Here is a 17,953-nt window from a genome sequence, read left to right as displayed (position 1 = left end):
GGAGGTAGCTTGTGGATAGCGGGCGGCGGGTACGGAAGCCATGCACTTTTGCCAGACACCGAAAGACACTCATTTTTTCCACTTAAACAAAATACTCTCTCCCATTATGAACTTTTTTTGAGAGATGTAGAGCGCAAAGAGCTCGAGTCTAAGCATGAAGCTCATGAGAGGAATTATCTGGAAATTGAATTATGGACTGAGAGGAATTATTCTTGAAATAATAAAAACAACAGCAATTAAATTATTTTTCTTCGAGTAGCGAATGAAAAGTGAAGAGTTTTACGTGAGTTTTAAAAAGGCAAGTAGTGGAAAATATGTATTTGTAAGAAATATTAAATTGTACTCACTCAAGGTTTTTGAAAATATTGAGAACTGGAATATTTGTATGTATTAAAAGAAAAACAGAAATATTCATAAATTGAGCGCATACATACATACATACATACATAGATACATACATATGTATATAACTATGTAGATTCAAAATATGTTATGTGCGAAAAATGAGGCAGATCAGCGGAGATCACTGGATATCAATGAATATTGATGGAAATAAAGCTTGCTCAGCGAATGCTGATTGGAAACTTTTCCGATTTGCAACAACATCCGGCTCTCAGCAAATCAGTGTGTGAAAATATATTTTTTCTTTTTTCTTGATTGCCACCTTTCCGTGAGCGAACTCCCACACTCAACCACTAGTCCTGTTTTGCGAGCACTTATACATACATATATGTATGTGTGCACGTCGATTTGGAAATTTGTAGACACACTCGGCGGCGCTCACTATGCTATTGTTGTTAGCGAGATCATACCACAAGCACGAACGCTGCTTCAGCGTGGAGAGTCTGTTCAGTTCGTGCGTTCGCAGAGCGTGTGCGAGTACTCGTGAAAATATTGACGGAAAGAAAATTAAAATCTTAATGAAAGTGTGAAGGTTCTTCTGGTTCATAAGATAGAATTATCAAAATTTTCCGCAGAGATTGAATATACTTACATATGGCGCGTGTTCCCCATTTGGGATTTTAGAATACAGAATTGGTTGGGAGATTTAGTAAACCCCGGTCTTGGGGTAACTAAAACAGAAAGTGTGGGCGTAAGATTAAATGTGTTTTAATTGAAAAGCAAAAGATGCAAAAAATATAAAAGAAAAATAACTTAACATAAAAACGTATTCACTTAAACGATCGCATTGCAGCAAAAAATCGATTAAAGTTGAAGTAAACTCAAGCGATTCGCAATTCAAGAGATTACGAATGCTGCATACGCATTCAAGCAGTAGTGGAATTAGTACAAAAACGTCTACAAAATAGGCAAATCGGTGTTTAAAAATAGATGCGCTGCCGTTCGCAATACAGAGCATCACACTACACAGCACAGCACAGCAGCGCACACTCACGCAGCATATTGAGACAAGCGGCTAGAGGATCGAAGACGGAACACAAAGAAGAGGAAGACTTCTAAAAGGAAGACACAAAACATAAAAGCAGAAGAAGCACAAGAAACAGGGTAGCGTACTCTTATAGCGTTAGGTGAATATTTAGAGCGTCTCTGACGCCGCGCATGTCCGCGTCATTGTCGCTTTCTTTGCCATTAGCCAGAGCAGCAGCATCGCCGCCAACGACGTCTGACGTTTTACGCTTCGCCTTCCACTTTTGGTGGCTATATATTGTTCGGACCTACACTAGCGTCGTCGTGGTTGTCGTTGTCGTCACTACGTCGACGGGAAGATATGAAGCAAGCGCCGCGCAACCAAAGGGGAAACTCAAACTGGCAACAACACAGCGGCAATCCCTGGTATACTGTGGGAATCGTGTCAATACCGTAAAATTTCGCAACATTTCGCTATTTATTCCGCAATCAAGCGTTTGTGAGTTTTTCCGTGTTGCGCGACGCGTTGCCATAACTGAGAGTTTAGAGTCTGTGCAGAGCGTGCGTAGATGAGACGTATCTAATTTTGTAACTATTTTGTGGCTTTATATCTATGCTCAAAAAAGGAAATAATAATTGAAAAAAAAACGCAAAGAAAAAAGTGCTTATACGCGGCATTCCGCTAGAGTCAATTTCCTATCGCAGTGTCCACGCAGCGGGCAAATATGCAATCATCGCCCCCAAACGTCACTACAAAACCTGTAACCGCCTCTATTACGACCACAACCAAACCGACAATAACGACGCACCAAGTAAATACCAAAACGTTCGTTGGCACTCATATATACCAGCCTACTTCGCAACAACAGCAACAACAAGCAACAGTTCGTGGTAGCATTGGATCCAGCAAATCTAACGTCGTGCCGGACGATCCCACACGCGAGATCGAAGAGATTTCAAAAAAGATTTCCGAGCACGCAGACGCGCTCTACCATACGTGGAAGAGTCGTGGCTTAGCACCTACCGAATTACTTAGTTTTTACACGCATGCAGCAGCCGCAGCGGATAGTCCAAGTGACACAGGTGATCTTTTTGCGGTCGCTGACGACCAAACAGCAGAGGGACTGCAAAAACTGGTCAACACATTTGTACTGAAGGACAAGGAACAGCGTGCAGGTAAAGCAGGCACCGGCACTAGTGGCAGCGTGGACAGACTAAGTAGTGGAATTGTGGGCGCAGGTGTGCTGGGCGTAGGGGGAGTTGGTGGAATTGTTGGACCGGTCGCTGTTGGCAGTAGTACGCTCTTAAATACTGTTGAGCCCCACACAGACGGCAACATGGTGGGCAAATTGAAGCAACCAGCAACAGCAACAAATAAAAGAGGTGTTGCATCACAGAAAACGCCCACATCGACGTCGGCGATATTAATGAAAACAGTCGATGCGCCAGGGGTCGATGTTGTGGATACTCTGAAAAAGAAGACTACAAAATCGAATGGCAAAGTAATTGGCGCCACTTCTTCCGGCGCAGCGACAGTTACGAAGTCTTCTCTAGGGCATAAGAATGAAAAACAACAGCATTCAACTATAAGCTCTAGCGGTACCACGTCAGTTAAGTCACGCGGTTCGAGTTCTGTCACTAATGCAACACCCACCACTACTACTATTGGGCGCAGCAAGAGCCATGTATCGAACTCCGCGCCGTTGGATATAAATTTAACGGTGGACTTAGATCTGGATCTTTCTGATTTGTCTGAGTTGCAGACGCACAACCTGCGTAAAATAAAAGAACTGTTGCAGGAAAATGTACCGACAACAGCGACACCAAACAAAGCGGCAGCGAGTAGCAGCGGTACCAAGCAGTCGAAAAATGCGAACACTACTAACACACCATCGACGTCGAGCGCTAATGCAACGGCAAATCACTATTCACGCCGCAGCGAGCCGATGGCCAAGAGCAACATTATTGGCGGGAAGAGTGGGTCGACTGCTGACACGAACGACGGAGGAAGTGTCAATAAAGCGGATATCACAAGTGGTGTTGGCGGTGGCAGCGGAGGCGGCGTTGAAGGCGGTATTGTTGTTGTAGAAAGTGGCAACATTGATAAAAATAGTAGTGTCGGCAGTGCGGGTGGCGGCAGTAAAAGCGGCGCGGGGCTCACATCTGTGACAAGCGCCAAGCGGAGTGCGGCAACAGCAAAACTGAACAATTTGAAATCGACGCCACCTGATAATCAATCGAATCAAAGTGCCATTAGTGTCAGTGGCTATAAGCAATCGGGCAAAGAAAGCGGCGAAAAAAGTGCAAGTACACCGACGATAACGACTTCGAGCAGGAGGGTAGCAACTGTTGGTAGCAGTGGCAGCAAATCAATCAAAGCGCCTATCATTAAGGAGGATAAAAACGATAGCAACAACAACAATACCAATAATCAACCAAACCCTTTGAGTAGTGGTGCCGGTGGTGGAGGCAGCAACAACAATAACATTCGAAGTGGCAGTAAGCCAAGTTCAAAAAAGGATACCAAAACGGCTAACAGCAACGGAACAGTAGCAGGAGCTGTAGGCTCAACAACAACTGCTGGAGCCACAGGTGAAAACGGTATGGCAGCCATGCCTGCAGTGGAAAGCGGAGCAACAACAACAACCCCCTCAACACCTTCGAAATTTGCCAAAACTGGGCGTACGCTGACAAATGGACAGGATAAATATGGTAAAGCGTCAGAAGCATTATCAAAAAAGCAAAAACAAAAATTTTAAAAAATATTTAAAAGTGATTTAAAAATTGAGTTTTAACAACCATTTTTCTGCTCAACTTTAGTGGGTAGACCGATTTTAACGCGTGGCTCGGTTGCAGAGCGTGTGCTTATGTTCGAGAAGTGTCCAGATGTACGAAACTCATTTTTGAATATCAAACGACCCGATCCAGCGGATGCGCCACCAAAAAGTCTGCTCAAGGTGAGTACACGAGCACAACTTAAAATCAGCTCCACAGCACGGGACACACATGTAGGTGTGAGGGAATGTTTGTGTGTATGTGTGTGTACATATAAGAGGCTAAGGTGCATCCGTCACACAGGTAGCAGTCATGAAAAAAATTAAAATTGACTCGTCATAGATTCGAAACTGATTTTCAATTTTTTCCTTTAACACTACAATGTAAAACGGTTATCTAATAGAGCGATGAAAAACAAAAACAATAGCAACAATAACAACTGCCAATCACTAGTGTGATGAAATGAAATGAGCGGTGCGCTGTGGCATGATGTGAAGTGGTGTGCGAAGTGCATAAAGTGGCCAATGAATCAGATAGACAAAGCTACACTGTGAAACAGAAGGGGAAAAACAAAAAAATATATAAATAAAAAATAATTTGTATAGGTTCGAAGAAGGTTTTGTATAGTTGAACAAATGTTGGTGCAACATTTTTTGGGTATATTGAGAGTGAATTTTTTACCACTGAAATTTTAATGCTAAAATTATTTTCAATAAAAAATTGACGAATAAAAGAGGCAAGGTGAAATCAAAGAATTCTCCAAGCGAAGTTATTATACATGCCATTTAACGGTATTTTCAGAATTCAATTGGAGAATATTTTGGTTCTTTTGTTTATAAACTTTCTCAAATCGTATTTCTTCTATTGCTCAAGTACTAGCGATATTCGCATCAGTATAAGGGCGTGGTTTCACATGCGTACAGCATCAATCAAATCCCGTTGTTCAACCTAACCTAAATAAATCTATTTTACGCATTCAATTGTGCGGTTCATTGAAATAGGCACTGAAGAAAGTTGCTAATTAAAAAAATTTTACACTTGAGGGTTAATAGAGATATAAATTTTATTTGAAAAGTGGCGTCTAATGCCAATAAAAATAAGGTGCATGAAAATATATTTATCAGCAGAGTAAGACCCACAATACATATTTATATCAGCCAAAAGTTAATTAAAATATTGGTTTTAAAGAAATTTTAAGAGAGCTTCCACAAATTTTTGTTTTATAAAAATAATTTATAATGTTTTGGTGACCTACAAGCTTCCTCTATTGCCAGTACTTCCGCCTGGAAGACACTACAGGATGACGCGCACAGATTTTTCAATTCTAAGTCAATGAGGCTGCCGCCGTAGCCGAATCGGTTGGTGCGTGACTACCATTCGGAGTTCACAGAGAGAACGTTGGTTCGAATCTCGGTGAAACACCAAAAGTAAGAAAAACATTTTTCTAATAGCGGTCGCCCCTCGGCAGGCAATGGCAAACCTCCGAGTGTATTTCTGCCATGAAAAAACTCCTCATAAAAAAATATCTGCCATTCGTAGTCGGCTTGAAGCTGTAGGCCCCTCCATTTGTGGAACAACATCAAAACGCACACCACAAATAGGAGGAGGAGCTCGGCCAAACACCCAGAAAGGGTGTACGCGCCAATTGCATATAAGTCAATGAGAATATATAGTATACCAGCTCCAACACCACAATCCATTTTTGAACTATCTGTGTAGACTATATTGTGGAAGATGTTTAATAAAAGTCCCTCCCTCCATTCTTCACTTCAATTAATGATGTAATTCAACGGGGTTGATGGTACCAGTCCTCTCCGAAGTGAACTGAGTTTGTCGCATGATAGGCTGGCATGACAGCCATATGTTTTTTCCCTCCAGCGCCAAGCTTCATTTAACATTCAATAAATGCATTCATGGTAGCCATGATATGGAGATCTACCGGAGTAGCATGTGTCAGTGCATTAAGGGCCTCCCTTGGACATGAATTGAGTCACCGACTGTAATTGCACAGGCTGATCTTTGAATTCTACCAAATAGTTTGGTATTGTAAACTCTTCTTCCACCAAACTACCGATCCGTATGATAAAATCGGTCATATAACCTCTTTATACAACCTTTAAGTATGCTTAGGTTGAAGACTCCATTTTCTTCCAGCATACGTTTGCAGCATCCAGATACATTTCAGCTGTCTTTACCCGTTCTTCTATGTTCAGTTTCCAGCTAAGTTTGGAGTCCAAGTAAGTGGTAGGGTAAAATTGGGTACCTTGTACTTAGTTGTGAAAATCTTGAGTTCTGTTTTACGTGAGTTCAAACTTAAGCCATAGTCTGTAGCCCAAGAATTGAGCTCACCTAGCGCCCTTTGAATGATCCCACTGATCGTGTTAGGACACAATCCTGATTAGAGTGTACAGGTGTGTGGAAAACTAATTACAAAGATATCCTCTTATTTTGTATCCAGATTAAGAAAGATTTACACCTTTACCATGTCCAGCTCCATTTCAAACGACGGCAATACCTATAAGTTTACAGGTTCATGTTTTACTTGCAGTTAAATATTTATAGTATGACTGCTTAGCTGCACTTGTGAACAAATTTTGATGAAATGAAAGTAGCTGAGCAAAGCATTTCGAGAACTCCTAACCCTCGGCAAAATTGCTTTTACTATTAATTGTGAAAAATAACGGAATTGCATTTTTTAAACAAAATTTTTTGTACATAGTGATGTGGTATAAAATGTCTGAGACTGGATTCGAGCTCGGCGTAACCCACTAACCTCTTTTTAATATTTTTGGTCATTGGTGTCGAAGGAATGTTGCATTGTGTTTTTGGGTTGATGTTGATTAATAAAGACTTATATACTGAACTTATTAATATAGGAAATTAGTCCAATGATGTAATAGATTAAAATAACTTTATTAGAAAGAAATTTGTGATGCACCGATTCGTGTTGCGGTTTTCCCTTTTTAGAAAGTTTGACTTAAAATTCATGATTATAAATCAAATACAGTGTACTCTCTCTTAAGCGGACACGTAAGGGACTGAAAAGAGGGTCCGAAAAAAGCATGAGTAGAATGTTGAGTAGACCGTATTCATAGTGCCACACAAATAGGTGGTGTCAGTAGAGTTACGATGAAAATATGTTTTCATGACAATTGATCATGAACATGATTTGCTCTCCAATTACGAACCCAATTACGTTATCCACCATACAAAACTTTGAGTTTGAGTTAGTTCAACTGTAGGTAATTGATATTAAATTAAAACATGCATATAAATTAGAGCTTCAGATACCAGGGTATCAAGCAGTGCGAGAAGCTCAATACCGGTTGATTTCTCAACTGAGCAGATAAACAAAAATTTTGAATTTTATTTGTCAGCATTTTTTTAGTCTTCCAACGACGTTAGCAGTGTGTATAAATAATTTATAAAACTTAAAAAGAGTGCTGAGAAAAAGTCAAAATAATCATAACTAGTGCTCGAATACACTCGAACTCACGCTCAAAAATTTTCGAATACTCGTTGCCCATTTGCCGAGCTGTTCGAAAATCTGCGAACGAAATCGAGAGCTCTAATAGAAATCTTTATATTCACCTATTCTTAGCGGAATTTTATCCAAATGAGCTATCAAACCAAAACAAAAAGGAATAATTCAATGCAAAGTAGAAGGAAATAAATTCGTAACAAATTACCAAAAAAGACCAATAAGCAAAGAAATATAAAATTTTGCGAAATGAGAGCAAAAACGAAACATCATAAAAATACTTTTGTATGGCCCCTCGGAAGGCAATGGCAAACCTCCGAGTGTATTTCAGCCATGAAAAAGCTTCTCACAAAAAACCATTTGCCATTTGGAGTCGATTTAAAACTATAGGTCCTTCCATTTGTGGAACAAAGTCAAGACGCATACCTCAAATAGGAGGAGAAGCTCGGCCAAACACCTAACAGAAGTGTACGCGCCAATTATTTTTTATTTTATTTCTTTCTATGTGCTTCAGAAGAAGGCAAATTGTTAGCAGCCTGTTTAATACTTATTCAAAAGTAACTTACGTATGAGTCGAAGGTTTTTTTATGGCAAATTTGTTGTTATTATTATCGATGTAGCGAACATGGAATAAAAATATACGAGAAATGATTACCACTGGCAGTGAAACTGTAATTTGAACGAAGAAGAAAAGGATAACTGTCAGGATAAAATGGGGTTATGAGCAATAATAATTGAGAGAGCGAACAACGTAGTTGGCGATGGCCGTGGGAACATACAAAAAAAAAAAATTAAGTGGCGCCATTTAACAATCAAGCACTTAATTTTTTTCCGTGTACTGAACGCGTCCGATCGATCATCAGTGGCACATCAAACGCGTAACAAAGATTTTTAAGGTTACCATCGCATCGTTGCTATGTGAGGCAGCTTTTTGCCAACTTGAATATGAGGAAAGAAAAACGAAAAGTATTTAATGGGAAATTAAGAAAAGTAAAAAGGAAAAAAGCATGAAACCAACGTAACGCAGTAAAACAACAAGTAGATTGGCGTAATCTACACGGAAAGTAATCAGTTTGTGATGTTGTTGCTCCCGATCGATACATTTCATATGATTTGCTTTAGTTGATCTTCGCTGCTAATTACTTGGGGATCGCTGCAGCAGGTCGTTTATTTTGTGTATTTCTTCTGTTTAATAAATCAAAGTAATCGGCATGATTTTTATTTTTTATTTTTGATAGAATATAGTGATGTTGGTCAAGTAAAAAGTTCTGTGAATGCGCTTTCTATTCAGTTTGATTATGAAAGTGAAGAAATTGAGATGAAATATGTGCCATTTTGCTATATAACTTTTGTCTATTTTGAAGCAGATTTACTTGTCCCTATTGATAAAATACCTGTCCTGAGGCCGGTTGTGTATCACCAATACAATTTTGCAAGTGCTTTAAAAGGTGCTAATCGTTTGGTGTCAGGTCTGGACTATAAGGCGGATGCGATAGAGTCTCCCAACCAAGTTCTCGGAACTTCTGTCACGACGTTAAAGATTTATGCGACTTGGCTTGATGGGGCAAAACACACTTCATATTCGCCAATTCTGGGTATTTTTAGCCAATCGCTGGTTTCAACCGGACCAGTCGTTGACAGCAGAGATCTGAATTGAAAACACTAAACATTTAGCAAAACCTTATTAAAAATGAATCCAGGTGTGGCTCGCCACGATTTGGCCATGCTTTTTTTCTGCTGTTCATCTCGCATGCGGTCCATTTTTCATCCTCAGTTATTATCCGCTTCGAAAATATGTAGGTATACCCTATGATCAGAAAGTACCGGGAATGTTTAAATAAAACAAAACAGATTTAAATTTCAGGCAAATTTATTTTATCTTCTTCAAAATAAGACCCGTATGAAGCAACACACATGTGCCAACGTTTAATCCAGTCCTCCATGCACCCCTGGTAGGCCGATGAAGGGATGGCCTTCAGCTCTTTCGTCGCATTCTCTTTGATCTCCTCTATCGACTGAAATCTTCTTCCACGAAGTGGTAACTTCAATTTGGGAAAGAAGCCGCACGGGGCCATATCAGGTGAATACGTTGCTTGCACGATGGTACTTACTTGGTATTTGGTCAAATAATACAGCACAATTTGGGCTCGGTGCGATGACGCGTTATCATCATACAAAATCCAAGAATTGTTTGCCTACATTTCCGGCCGTTTGCGACGAACAGCATCTCTCAAGTGCTTCAAAATGGATAAATAATATTCTTTATTGACTGTCTGGCCCGATGGAAGGTACTCATGGTGCACCACGCCTTGGCAATCGAAGAAAACAGTCAACATCACCTTCCCGGTACTTTTTGATCGTAGGGTACCTCGTTATGTTTCAGCAATGCGTCATAGGCGTTCGGTTCGAAAGATCTTTTGCGTTAATTTGTGTAGCACCCATACATCGAGTTTCTTCTTGGTACCAGGCTTATTCAATGGTTTCAAACGCTTTTCTGACTAATCTTTAGTTTCTGGGTAATGAAATGCTTGACTTTATCGTCATTTTCATCTTTGACGTCCATATTTTCAGTACGATATCATTGGAAATCAAAGTAAAAAATGTGTGAAAATAATATAAAATTAAGAATCAATTTACTTTTGCTTGATATGACCACCTTTTGCCTTTACTATGACCTTGAGACGGTCCGGACACGAGTTGCAAGCTGCCCGAATGTGACTTGCAGGTATTTTGGCTCCCTCGCAGACAATGGATTTTTTCAGCGCCTCGAGACTGGTGAATCTTTTAGTTCGAATCCTGCTCTCCAAAACGGCTCAAAGAGAATAATCCATCGGATTCGCGTCTGGTGAATTTGAGCGCCATTGTGTGGACGTTATGAAGTTCGGAACGTTGCTTTTTAGCCATTCTTGGTTCACTCGAGCTTTGTAAGACGGTGTCGAGTAGTGTTGAAACGTCCATGGACTGTCACCGAAATGTTTGTCTGCCCACGGCTTTAAAGCAACCTCCAGAGTACTTTTCCGATGATATTTCGCATTCACCTTGACGCCAGGCCCGATGAAAACGATTGGAGAGCGCCCATCTGCGGTTACAGCGGCCCAAACCATTACCGGTGCTGCCTGCTGGTGACCAATCAATGATTCAAATTCTCGTATGGTCAAATAAACCTTATCGTTTTGGGAGTTTACGAATTGCTCAATTTGAAAAATTTTCTCGTCAGAAAACACAAGCGGCCAAGCGAAGCAACTACTTGGCTCTCTCAAGTCTGACTTGTTGCTGTGTTGGTGTGAGATCATGCGCCTTTTGGATCTTGTAAGGCTTGACTTTGAGATCATTTATTTGCAGAAGCTACGGTCCGATACAATATTTTTAGTTCTTTCGCTATTTGATTGGCACTTCGTCGGGGATTTTGCTCAAGTCGCTTCTTCACTTTTTGAACAATATATGAAAGTTACTCACTTATAACTCTTTTGCAGGACTATTGCAAAATAATGTTGCTAATACGAGAATATAAAAAAAAATTCTCAAATTTCATTTCTTTGCATCTGAAAAGTCATAAATAAAAGGAAGTACGTACGATGCGATATGTGAAAAATTATCATTTTTCATTAATGACCCACAAATGGCAAATCAACAATGCGAATACCCGTAATAGAAAAACTAAATGAGATTGCATTTGAAAGCAAGCAAATCAGTTTAAATGTATGAAATAAACGCATAGTTAAAAGCAATATGTTGGACGTATTCGAATTATTTCTTGGTATTAAGAGAAGAGCACTATTCACTGCCACGATCGCTCGTATTTCTGCATACACGCAAGCGATGCCAATGCGTTCCACGTCCCGAAAATGCGGGATTAGATGGTATTAATTACTTGAAATTACTTGAGTCATTTTGTGAAGAATGCTTAAGTGACTGTTGCCATAGCGCCACTTATGTAAACGAAGAAGAAAGTTTTTAAGTAAAGTTGCGTAATTTAATAAATCCATGTACGATAGCCCCCTTAAACCAAAATACTTGTAATTTACTCGATGTGCTGATAAAGAAGTTTAAATAGATGTTTTTATCATCAGGTTTTCTAAGTAGCAGATTCAGGTCAACATTAGAAGACTCCACTTTAAGGGGTTAGGGGTAGTCAGAGGCCCGAAAAAACTATGATTTTCACTAATTTTGTTTTGCTAGTCAATTGCTTTATTTTACAAAAATAAAAACATACCATTAATACATCATGTTTCGACTTGACTTTAGCAAAATTTCAAAAAAAAAAAACAATAATTGTAAAAGTTACTGCTTTTTGTGTGGAGCCCGTTTCTCCAGAAGCCCCTTGCGGTGATCATCATAAGTCCTTGGAGATTCATCTAAAATCAACTGAACAAGAGAAATTAGTTTTATTAATAGATAATCTTGTGCCTGATCGAAGCTTCAAAATTAACAACGTGGCGGCCTCAGGAAATATTTTTCAGATTTTTAGGACTTTACCATATTTAAGAGATGCCGATCGTGCTATTTCGATGCGACATCATATTTCTCTTGAGGCATCCCAGTTTTCGTTGAGAAAGCATCCAAGGTATCTAAATTTATTAACTCTTTCTACAGGAGCATTGTTGATTGTTAAATAAGTGTTGTTGTATGTATTTAGTTTTGCTGATGTTGATTTTGAGGCCGTACAGTTGACTGTGCATTGCAACTTTGTCGACCAGTTTTTGCAGGCCAGCCAAGCTGTCACATAGTAGAGTTGTATCGTCGGCACACCTGATGTTATTTATAATGCCGCCATTTACTTTGATACCATCCTCAATGTTTTCTAATGCTTCCTGAAATATTCTTTGGGAGTAAATATTAAAGAGCAGTGGAGAGAGTATGCAGCCTTGTCGAACACCTTTCGAAATCGGTATGTCTTCAGTGTGGTCACCATCAAGTACAATATGCGCGGTTTGGTGGTAATATAAATTTTCAATTGCTTGGATTTCCTTTTAATCGATATTCAGAGATCTTAAAATATTGAACAATCTGTCATGTTGCACAGTGTTCGTAGTCTACTAAACATAGAAAGACATCTTTTTGTACATCCCTAGAAATTTCGACAAGCACCTGGACACAGAATAAAGCCTCTCCTGTACCCATTTCTCCACGAACACCAAATTGACTATTTCACTCATTGCATCTTCGCATGTTTCGTAAATTGTGTTGTGTAGAACTTCAAGAAATATTGTTAGGGCGCAACTCATTAGACTTATCAGTCTATATTCACTGCAATACTTAGCATTGGATTTTTTCGGAAGGGTAATAAACGTTGATTTCAGCCAATCTGCAGGGTATATGTTTGTATTACATAAATGATTGAAAAGTTTAACAAGGAATTTTAGATTCTCGTCGTTTATAAGTTTTAGATTTTCAGATGGAATTTGATTAGGTCCTGTAGCTTTATTTGATTTCATATTTTTAATAACACTTTCGACTTAATTTTTACTTATCGGAATAGCGGAGAGCAATTGTGAAGGGGGACTGTAGTTTGATCTGCTATTATCAGTGAAAATTGTTTTTAAATAATCTTCCCAAATAGCTTTTTTCTCATCTGTTTTCGAAACAATTTCGTTGAGTGAGTTTACAAGGACTGATCGGCTTCTTTTTCTACGTATCCCTATTGTTTCTTTAAATTTTTTGTGCAGATTGAAGTCATTGTGTAGGTCTTGCAGTCTTTCGATTTCTTGACATTGGTTATTTAACCAATCGTTTTTGCTGAGTGAATTTTACGGCTCGGTGAAACACCAAAATTAAGAAAGAGTGTTTTCCAATAGCGGTCGCCCCTCGGCAGGCAATGGCAAACCTCCGAGTGTATTTCTGCCATGAAAAAGCTCCTCATAAAAAATATTTGCCGTTCGGAGTCGATTGTTTTCAGTTATTGAATTTCTACTCATATTAAAAAAAGTTATGTTCCAAGATGAATGAATCCCGGAATTAGTTTAAAAATACCCCGGAATCCCGGTAGCAAAATTTTTCACTGATTAGACACCCATTAAACACATATCAGCGTGTGGATGTGTATGTGCAGTTGGAAGAAAAAATTTGGCTATTTGTGATTTATTGCACATTCGCTTTATTTACATACATACATAAGTATGTGCATATTACAGTGAAATTCCTTATAACCGGACACTCACCGTCGCAGTGGCTTTGTTATTGTAAATTGCTCAGAAATTGCCGTTTATTTAAAAAGGTATGTTCTACGAATTTATGAATATTTAGTAATAAATATTACATATGCAAACATACATACATATGCATATATATGTCCGATATGCATTCAGCTAAAGTATCTATGTACATTGACGGCCGCCGTAGCCGAATGGATGGTGCATGACCAACATTTGGAAATGCACGTGTTCGAAGCTCTGAGCACGACACACCAAATAAGTTTTAATAGCGGTCACCCCTCAGCAAGCAATGGCAAACCTCCAAGACTATTTCTGCAATGAAAAGCATGGTCCATCATAAAAATGGACCATCTGTCGTTTGGAGGCGATATAAAACTGTAGGTCCCTCCTTTTGCGGAAAAATATCCAGAAACACATTATAAATATAACCCTTCTATATATTATAACCCAAAAATTATAACCCTTCCGATAAAGTGATTAAATTTGTGCCACATGTTATATACGTATGCATGTATGTACATATGTATATAATTTTGTAATAGTTGATCGCTTAAAAATTGAATGTTTTAGTTATATGTAAATGTTCATTTTCAAAATTACTCCCGATATTTTTCATATTTTGAAAAGCTCTAAAGTCAAAGTATCAACGCGCAACCAGTTTTAACGCTTCGTCGTGCGATGTTATGGGCCGGTTTACGTACTCGTATTTTTTCATTAGATTCCTCTTCTGAACCATTTACATCCATATGTACAGTCCTGTGCAAAAAAAACCGGACAGCTAATTTACCCTATTTAAATTTCTATAGCTTGAGTATAAAGCTTCTTGGCGGTAAGTAGCTTTTTTTGTGTATAAATAGAACAGTTTTGAATTAATTTGTATCATAATTTAACCAATAAGTGAAATAGTTGATACGTGGCAAGTGTTAATATCAAAAATATGCCAAGATCGAAGCAAATGGGAGCTGTCGTTAAGGGGCAAATTATTGCACTATCACAGCAAAAATTGTCCGTACGTCAAATTGCTGCTAAAGTGGGCTTCAGCAAATCATCTGTTGCCGATTTTTTAAAGAAATTTGCAGATACGGCTTCAACGGAGCGAAAAAAAGGATCTGGACGACGAAAAAAGACGTCGCCTTCTGAAGACCGGACGATTAAGCGGATGTGTATCCTGACCGTTTCAAATCTTCGGCAAACATCAGGAAGGAGTTCTTGGATGCAACTGGCGTCGAAATAGATTAATCTACTGTGCGTAGGAGATTGATAAATGCCGGTTTTGTAGGAAGACATCCCGCAAAAAGCCGTTTTTGAACGAAAAAATGCGTCAAAAACGATACCGATGGGCCAAAACTCATGAAAACTGGACTGTCGAGCACTGGAAGAATGTGATTTTTTCGGATGAATCCAAGTTTAACCTCTTTGGATCGGATGGTATCTACCATGTGAGGCGCAGATCTGGCGAAAGATATAAAACTGGATGCATACTGCCTACTGTAAGACAGTCAGTTGGTAGAATGGTATGGGGCTGCTTCAGCTATGACGGAACGAAAGCACTGACTCTTATTGATGGTCGGGTGAACGGAGATGCTTACATTTCAATTTTAAATAGGCATTTATTACCTGTCATTGAGGAGCAGTATTCTCTAAGAACGGACGTTATATTTCTGGATGATTCTGCGCCATGCCACCGATCTCACAAAGTAAGTTATGATTTTTGTTAAATCTCCCGAGTGTTTTGTTTAAATGTCGAATCAAAAAACCAATGATTTATTCCTTATTTGTTGCAGGTAAAAGAATTTATGGAAAAAAACGGAATTGTCCAATTGGAATGGACGGGTAACAGTCCCGACCTAAACCCAATTGAGAACCTCTGGGCCATTGTAAAGAAGCAGGCAGCTGAAAAAAGCCGAAGAACAAAACTGACCTGGATAACATTATAATGGGCACTTGGCACAACGATATTTCGGAGGAATTGTTGCAAACCCTGGTTACATCAATGCCGAGACGTATTAAAGCGGTAATTAAGGCGAAAGGCGGTGCGACCAAGTATTAAAACTTCAAATTATAACATTTATAATGAAATAATTAATTTTGTTTTGAATTAATTAGCTGTAAGATTATATAATAAGGATAAACTAATAATAAAACATTCGTTATTGACTATGCTAAAACAAATAAAGTATGAAAATATTAAAAACACGTATGAAATTTATTGATTTTATTTCATACTTTTGTATTAAAAACACAATGGAATATAACCACACTCAAACATATTTGATAAAATCCATACTACTTAAAAAAATGGAGTTTTCAGACTGTCCGTTTTTTTTTCACAGGACTGTATATATGTATGTCAAATGAGTTGTGAATTCTAGGTAAAGTTGGTCTGATTCCTGTTGTTTTGCGAATGACATCTTCATTTACCCCTTTACAGAAAAAGCTAGCTATTCAACTAACTTTGCCTAACTTTACGTATTTCTGGGACATATACTCGTAAAGCAAACTTGATTTTGTTTCGTCTCACAAAATTGGTGTTACCTTGTGAGACGCAAATGCCTTCAAAGCTTAAATACCAACTTCAACAAAAAGTTCCAAGAATATATTCAAAAAACTCAAAATACAAGTTTATTTCTTGCCTTAAAAGTACTCCTTATCAATTGCAACACACTGACACCAGTGTTTGACTCAGTTCTGGAAACATTTCTGGAACTCTATTTTCGGAGCAGCCATCAGAGCCGTCTTAGATTTTCCCATCACTTCCTTTCGGCTGTTAAAACACGTTCCCGTAGTGGATTTTTGACTGGATCAAACAGAGAGCAGGGAACCATATCAGGTGAATGCGATGGCTGTTGGATGTTATTCGTTTCGTTCTTGATCAAAAATTTACGGCATTGTGCGACTGTGCGTAATCATGGTGCAAAACCCACAAGTTGTTTTTCCACAAATCCATTCTTTTTTGGCGAAATTCTTCACGTAAGCGTCCCTTTACACTCAAATAATAGTCCTTATTAACTGTCTGACCTTATAGCAAAAATAATGGTGTACAATACCGTTTGGAGCTCTCCACTCACTCCCCTGATATCTTGATTGCGTATTGTGCTCATAAACCCACGTCTCGTATCCAGTAATGATGCGTTTGATGAATGTTGAGTCGGACTCAGCCTATCAAAGCTGCCCTTTTTTCACGTGGAATTCAGATCCTTTGGCACAAATTTTGCTGCAACAAGCAATGTTCAAGTCATCTGCCAGTTTTCTGATGGTTAATTTGCGGTTATTGATCAACTTTTCTCTCACTTTATCAGTTTTCGATGTCGACGGCCTACCCCTACGTTCGACATCCTTGATGGACTCACGATCTCTTATGAAACATTCATGCCACTCGTAAGCGTCTGTTTTGTTTAGAGAACCATTAGCGAAACAGTTTTCCAACATTTCTAATGTTTCTGCACCATTGAACCCATTTTTAATGCAAAATTAAATACAAATCTGTTGATGCAAATTCAAATCCATTTTAAAAACTGCAAAAAATCGAAAACACGTGCGGATGTAGATTTACTCAAGTCACCGTAACTTTTTCAAAAGTCAAGCAATGGTAATACAATTTCGGTAGGATTGTTAATCACAGATGTGGCAACCTAATAAAGACACAAAAAACAGAACTCAAATAAGTTGACTTAGAGTGTCACCGGGCGGTTGTTCCGAGAACTTTTTGATCAAGGTGGTATAATTATATGAAACTTTATTTAGACTTATTGTCTTCAGATATCTGATTGTTAGTTTTCAGTTAATATTCAATTTTACTGGTGGTGGTGGTGGTGTTGTCTGAGTAACACAGTCCAGACCCAATTACCACAAATGGTGCCATTTTGTTACACCACTTATAGAACCAGTGCTTTTTATTAGTCGAACCATCTTGGCTTGAATATGAATTTCCCTATTTCGTCTATTTTCCTTTCTGCAATATTTAAATAAATAAATTTCTTTCGAGTCAGCCATTGAAAATTCCCCCAGCATTTTATTTCATAGAGCACCCAGACTTGGGCACAGCTATTGAAACACTGTTTCCATCTTTCTGGCATGGTCTCTCAAAGACCAATGACCGGTTATTGTTGACGTAATTCTGTATATGTCAGCTTACGGTTTTCTCTACAAATCGCCAGTTCTGGATTTGTTGAAATTG

The 17,953-nt window shown here is 38.7% G+C and overlaps 1 protein-coding gene across 1 annotated transcript in view; it reads left to right on the top strand.

Moving 5' to 3' along the window:
• Window positions 1-841: 841 nt before the first annotated feature.
• LOC128866127 (uncharacterized) overlaps window positions 842-17,953 on the top strand; it is a 40,158-nt gene continuing 23,046 nt past the window's right edge. The window contains exons 1-2 of the mRNA XM_054106636.1: window positions 842-4,080; window positions 4,189-4,325. Of these exons, the coding sequence (XP_053962611.1) occupies window positions 2,094-4,080; window positions 4,189-4,325 (2,124 nt within the window). The 5' untranslated portion in view covers window positions 842-2,093. The remainder of the gene's footprint in view (window positions 4,081-4,188; window positions 4,326-17,953) is intronic.

The sequence above is a fragment of the Anastrepha ludens genome, chromosome 2 (genome assembly GCF_028408465.1).
Source record: "Anastrepha ludens isolate Willacy chromosome 2, idAnaLude1.1, whole genome shotgun sequence".
NCBI lineage: Eukaryota > Metazoa > Arthropoda > Insecta > Diptera > Tephritidae > Anastrepha > Anastrepha ludens.
The sequence above is the reverse complement of the archived record's forward strand: the minus strand, read 5'-3'. Positions and strand labels throughout refer to the sequence as shown.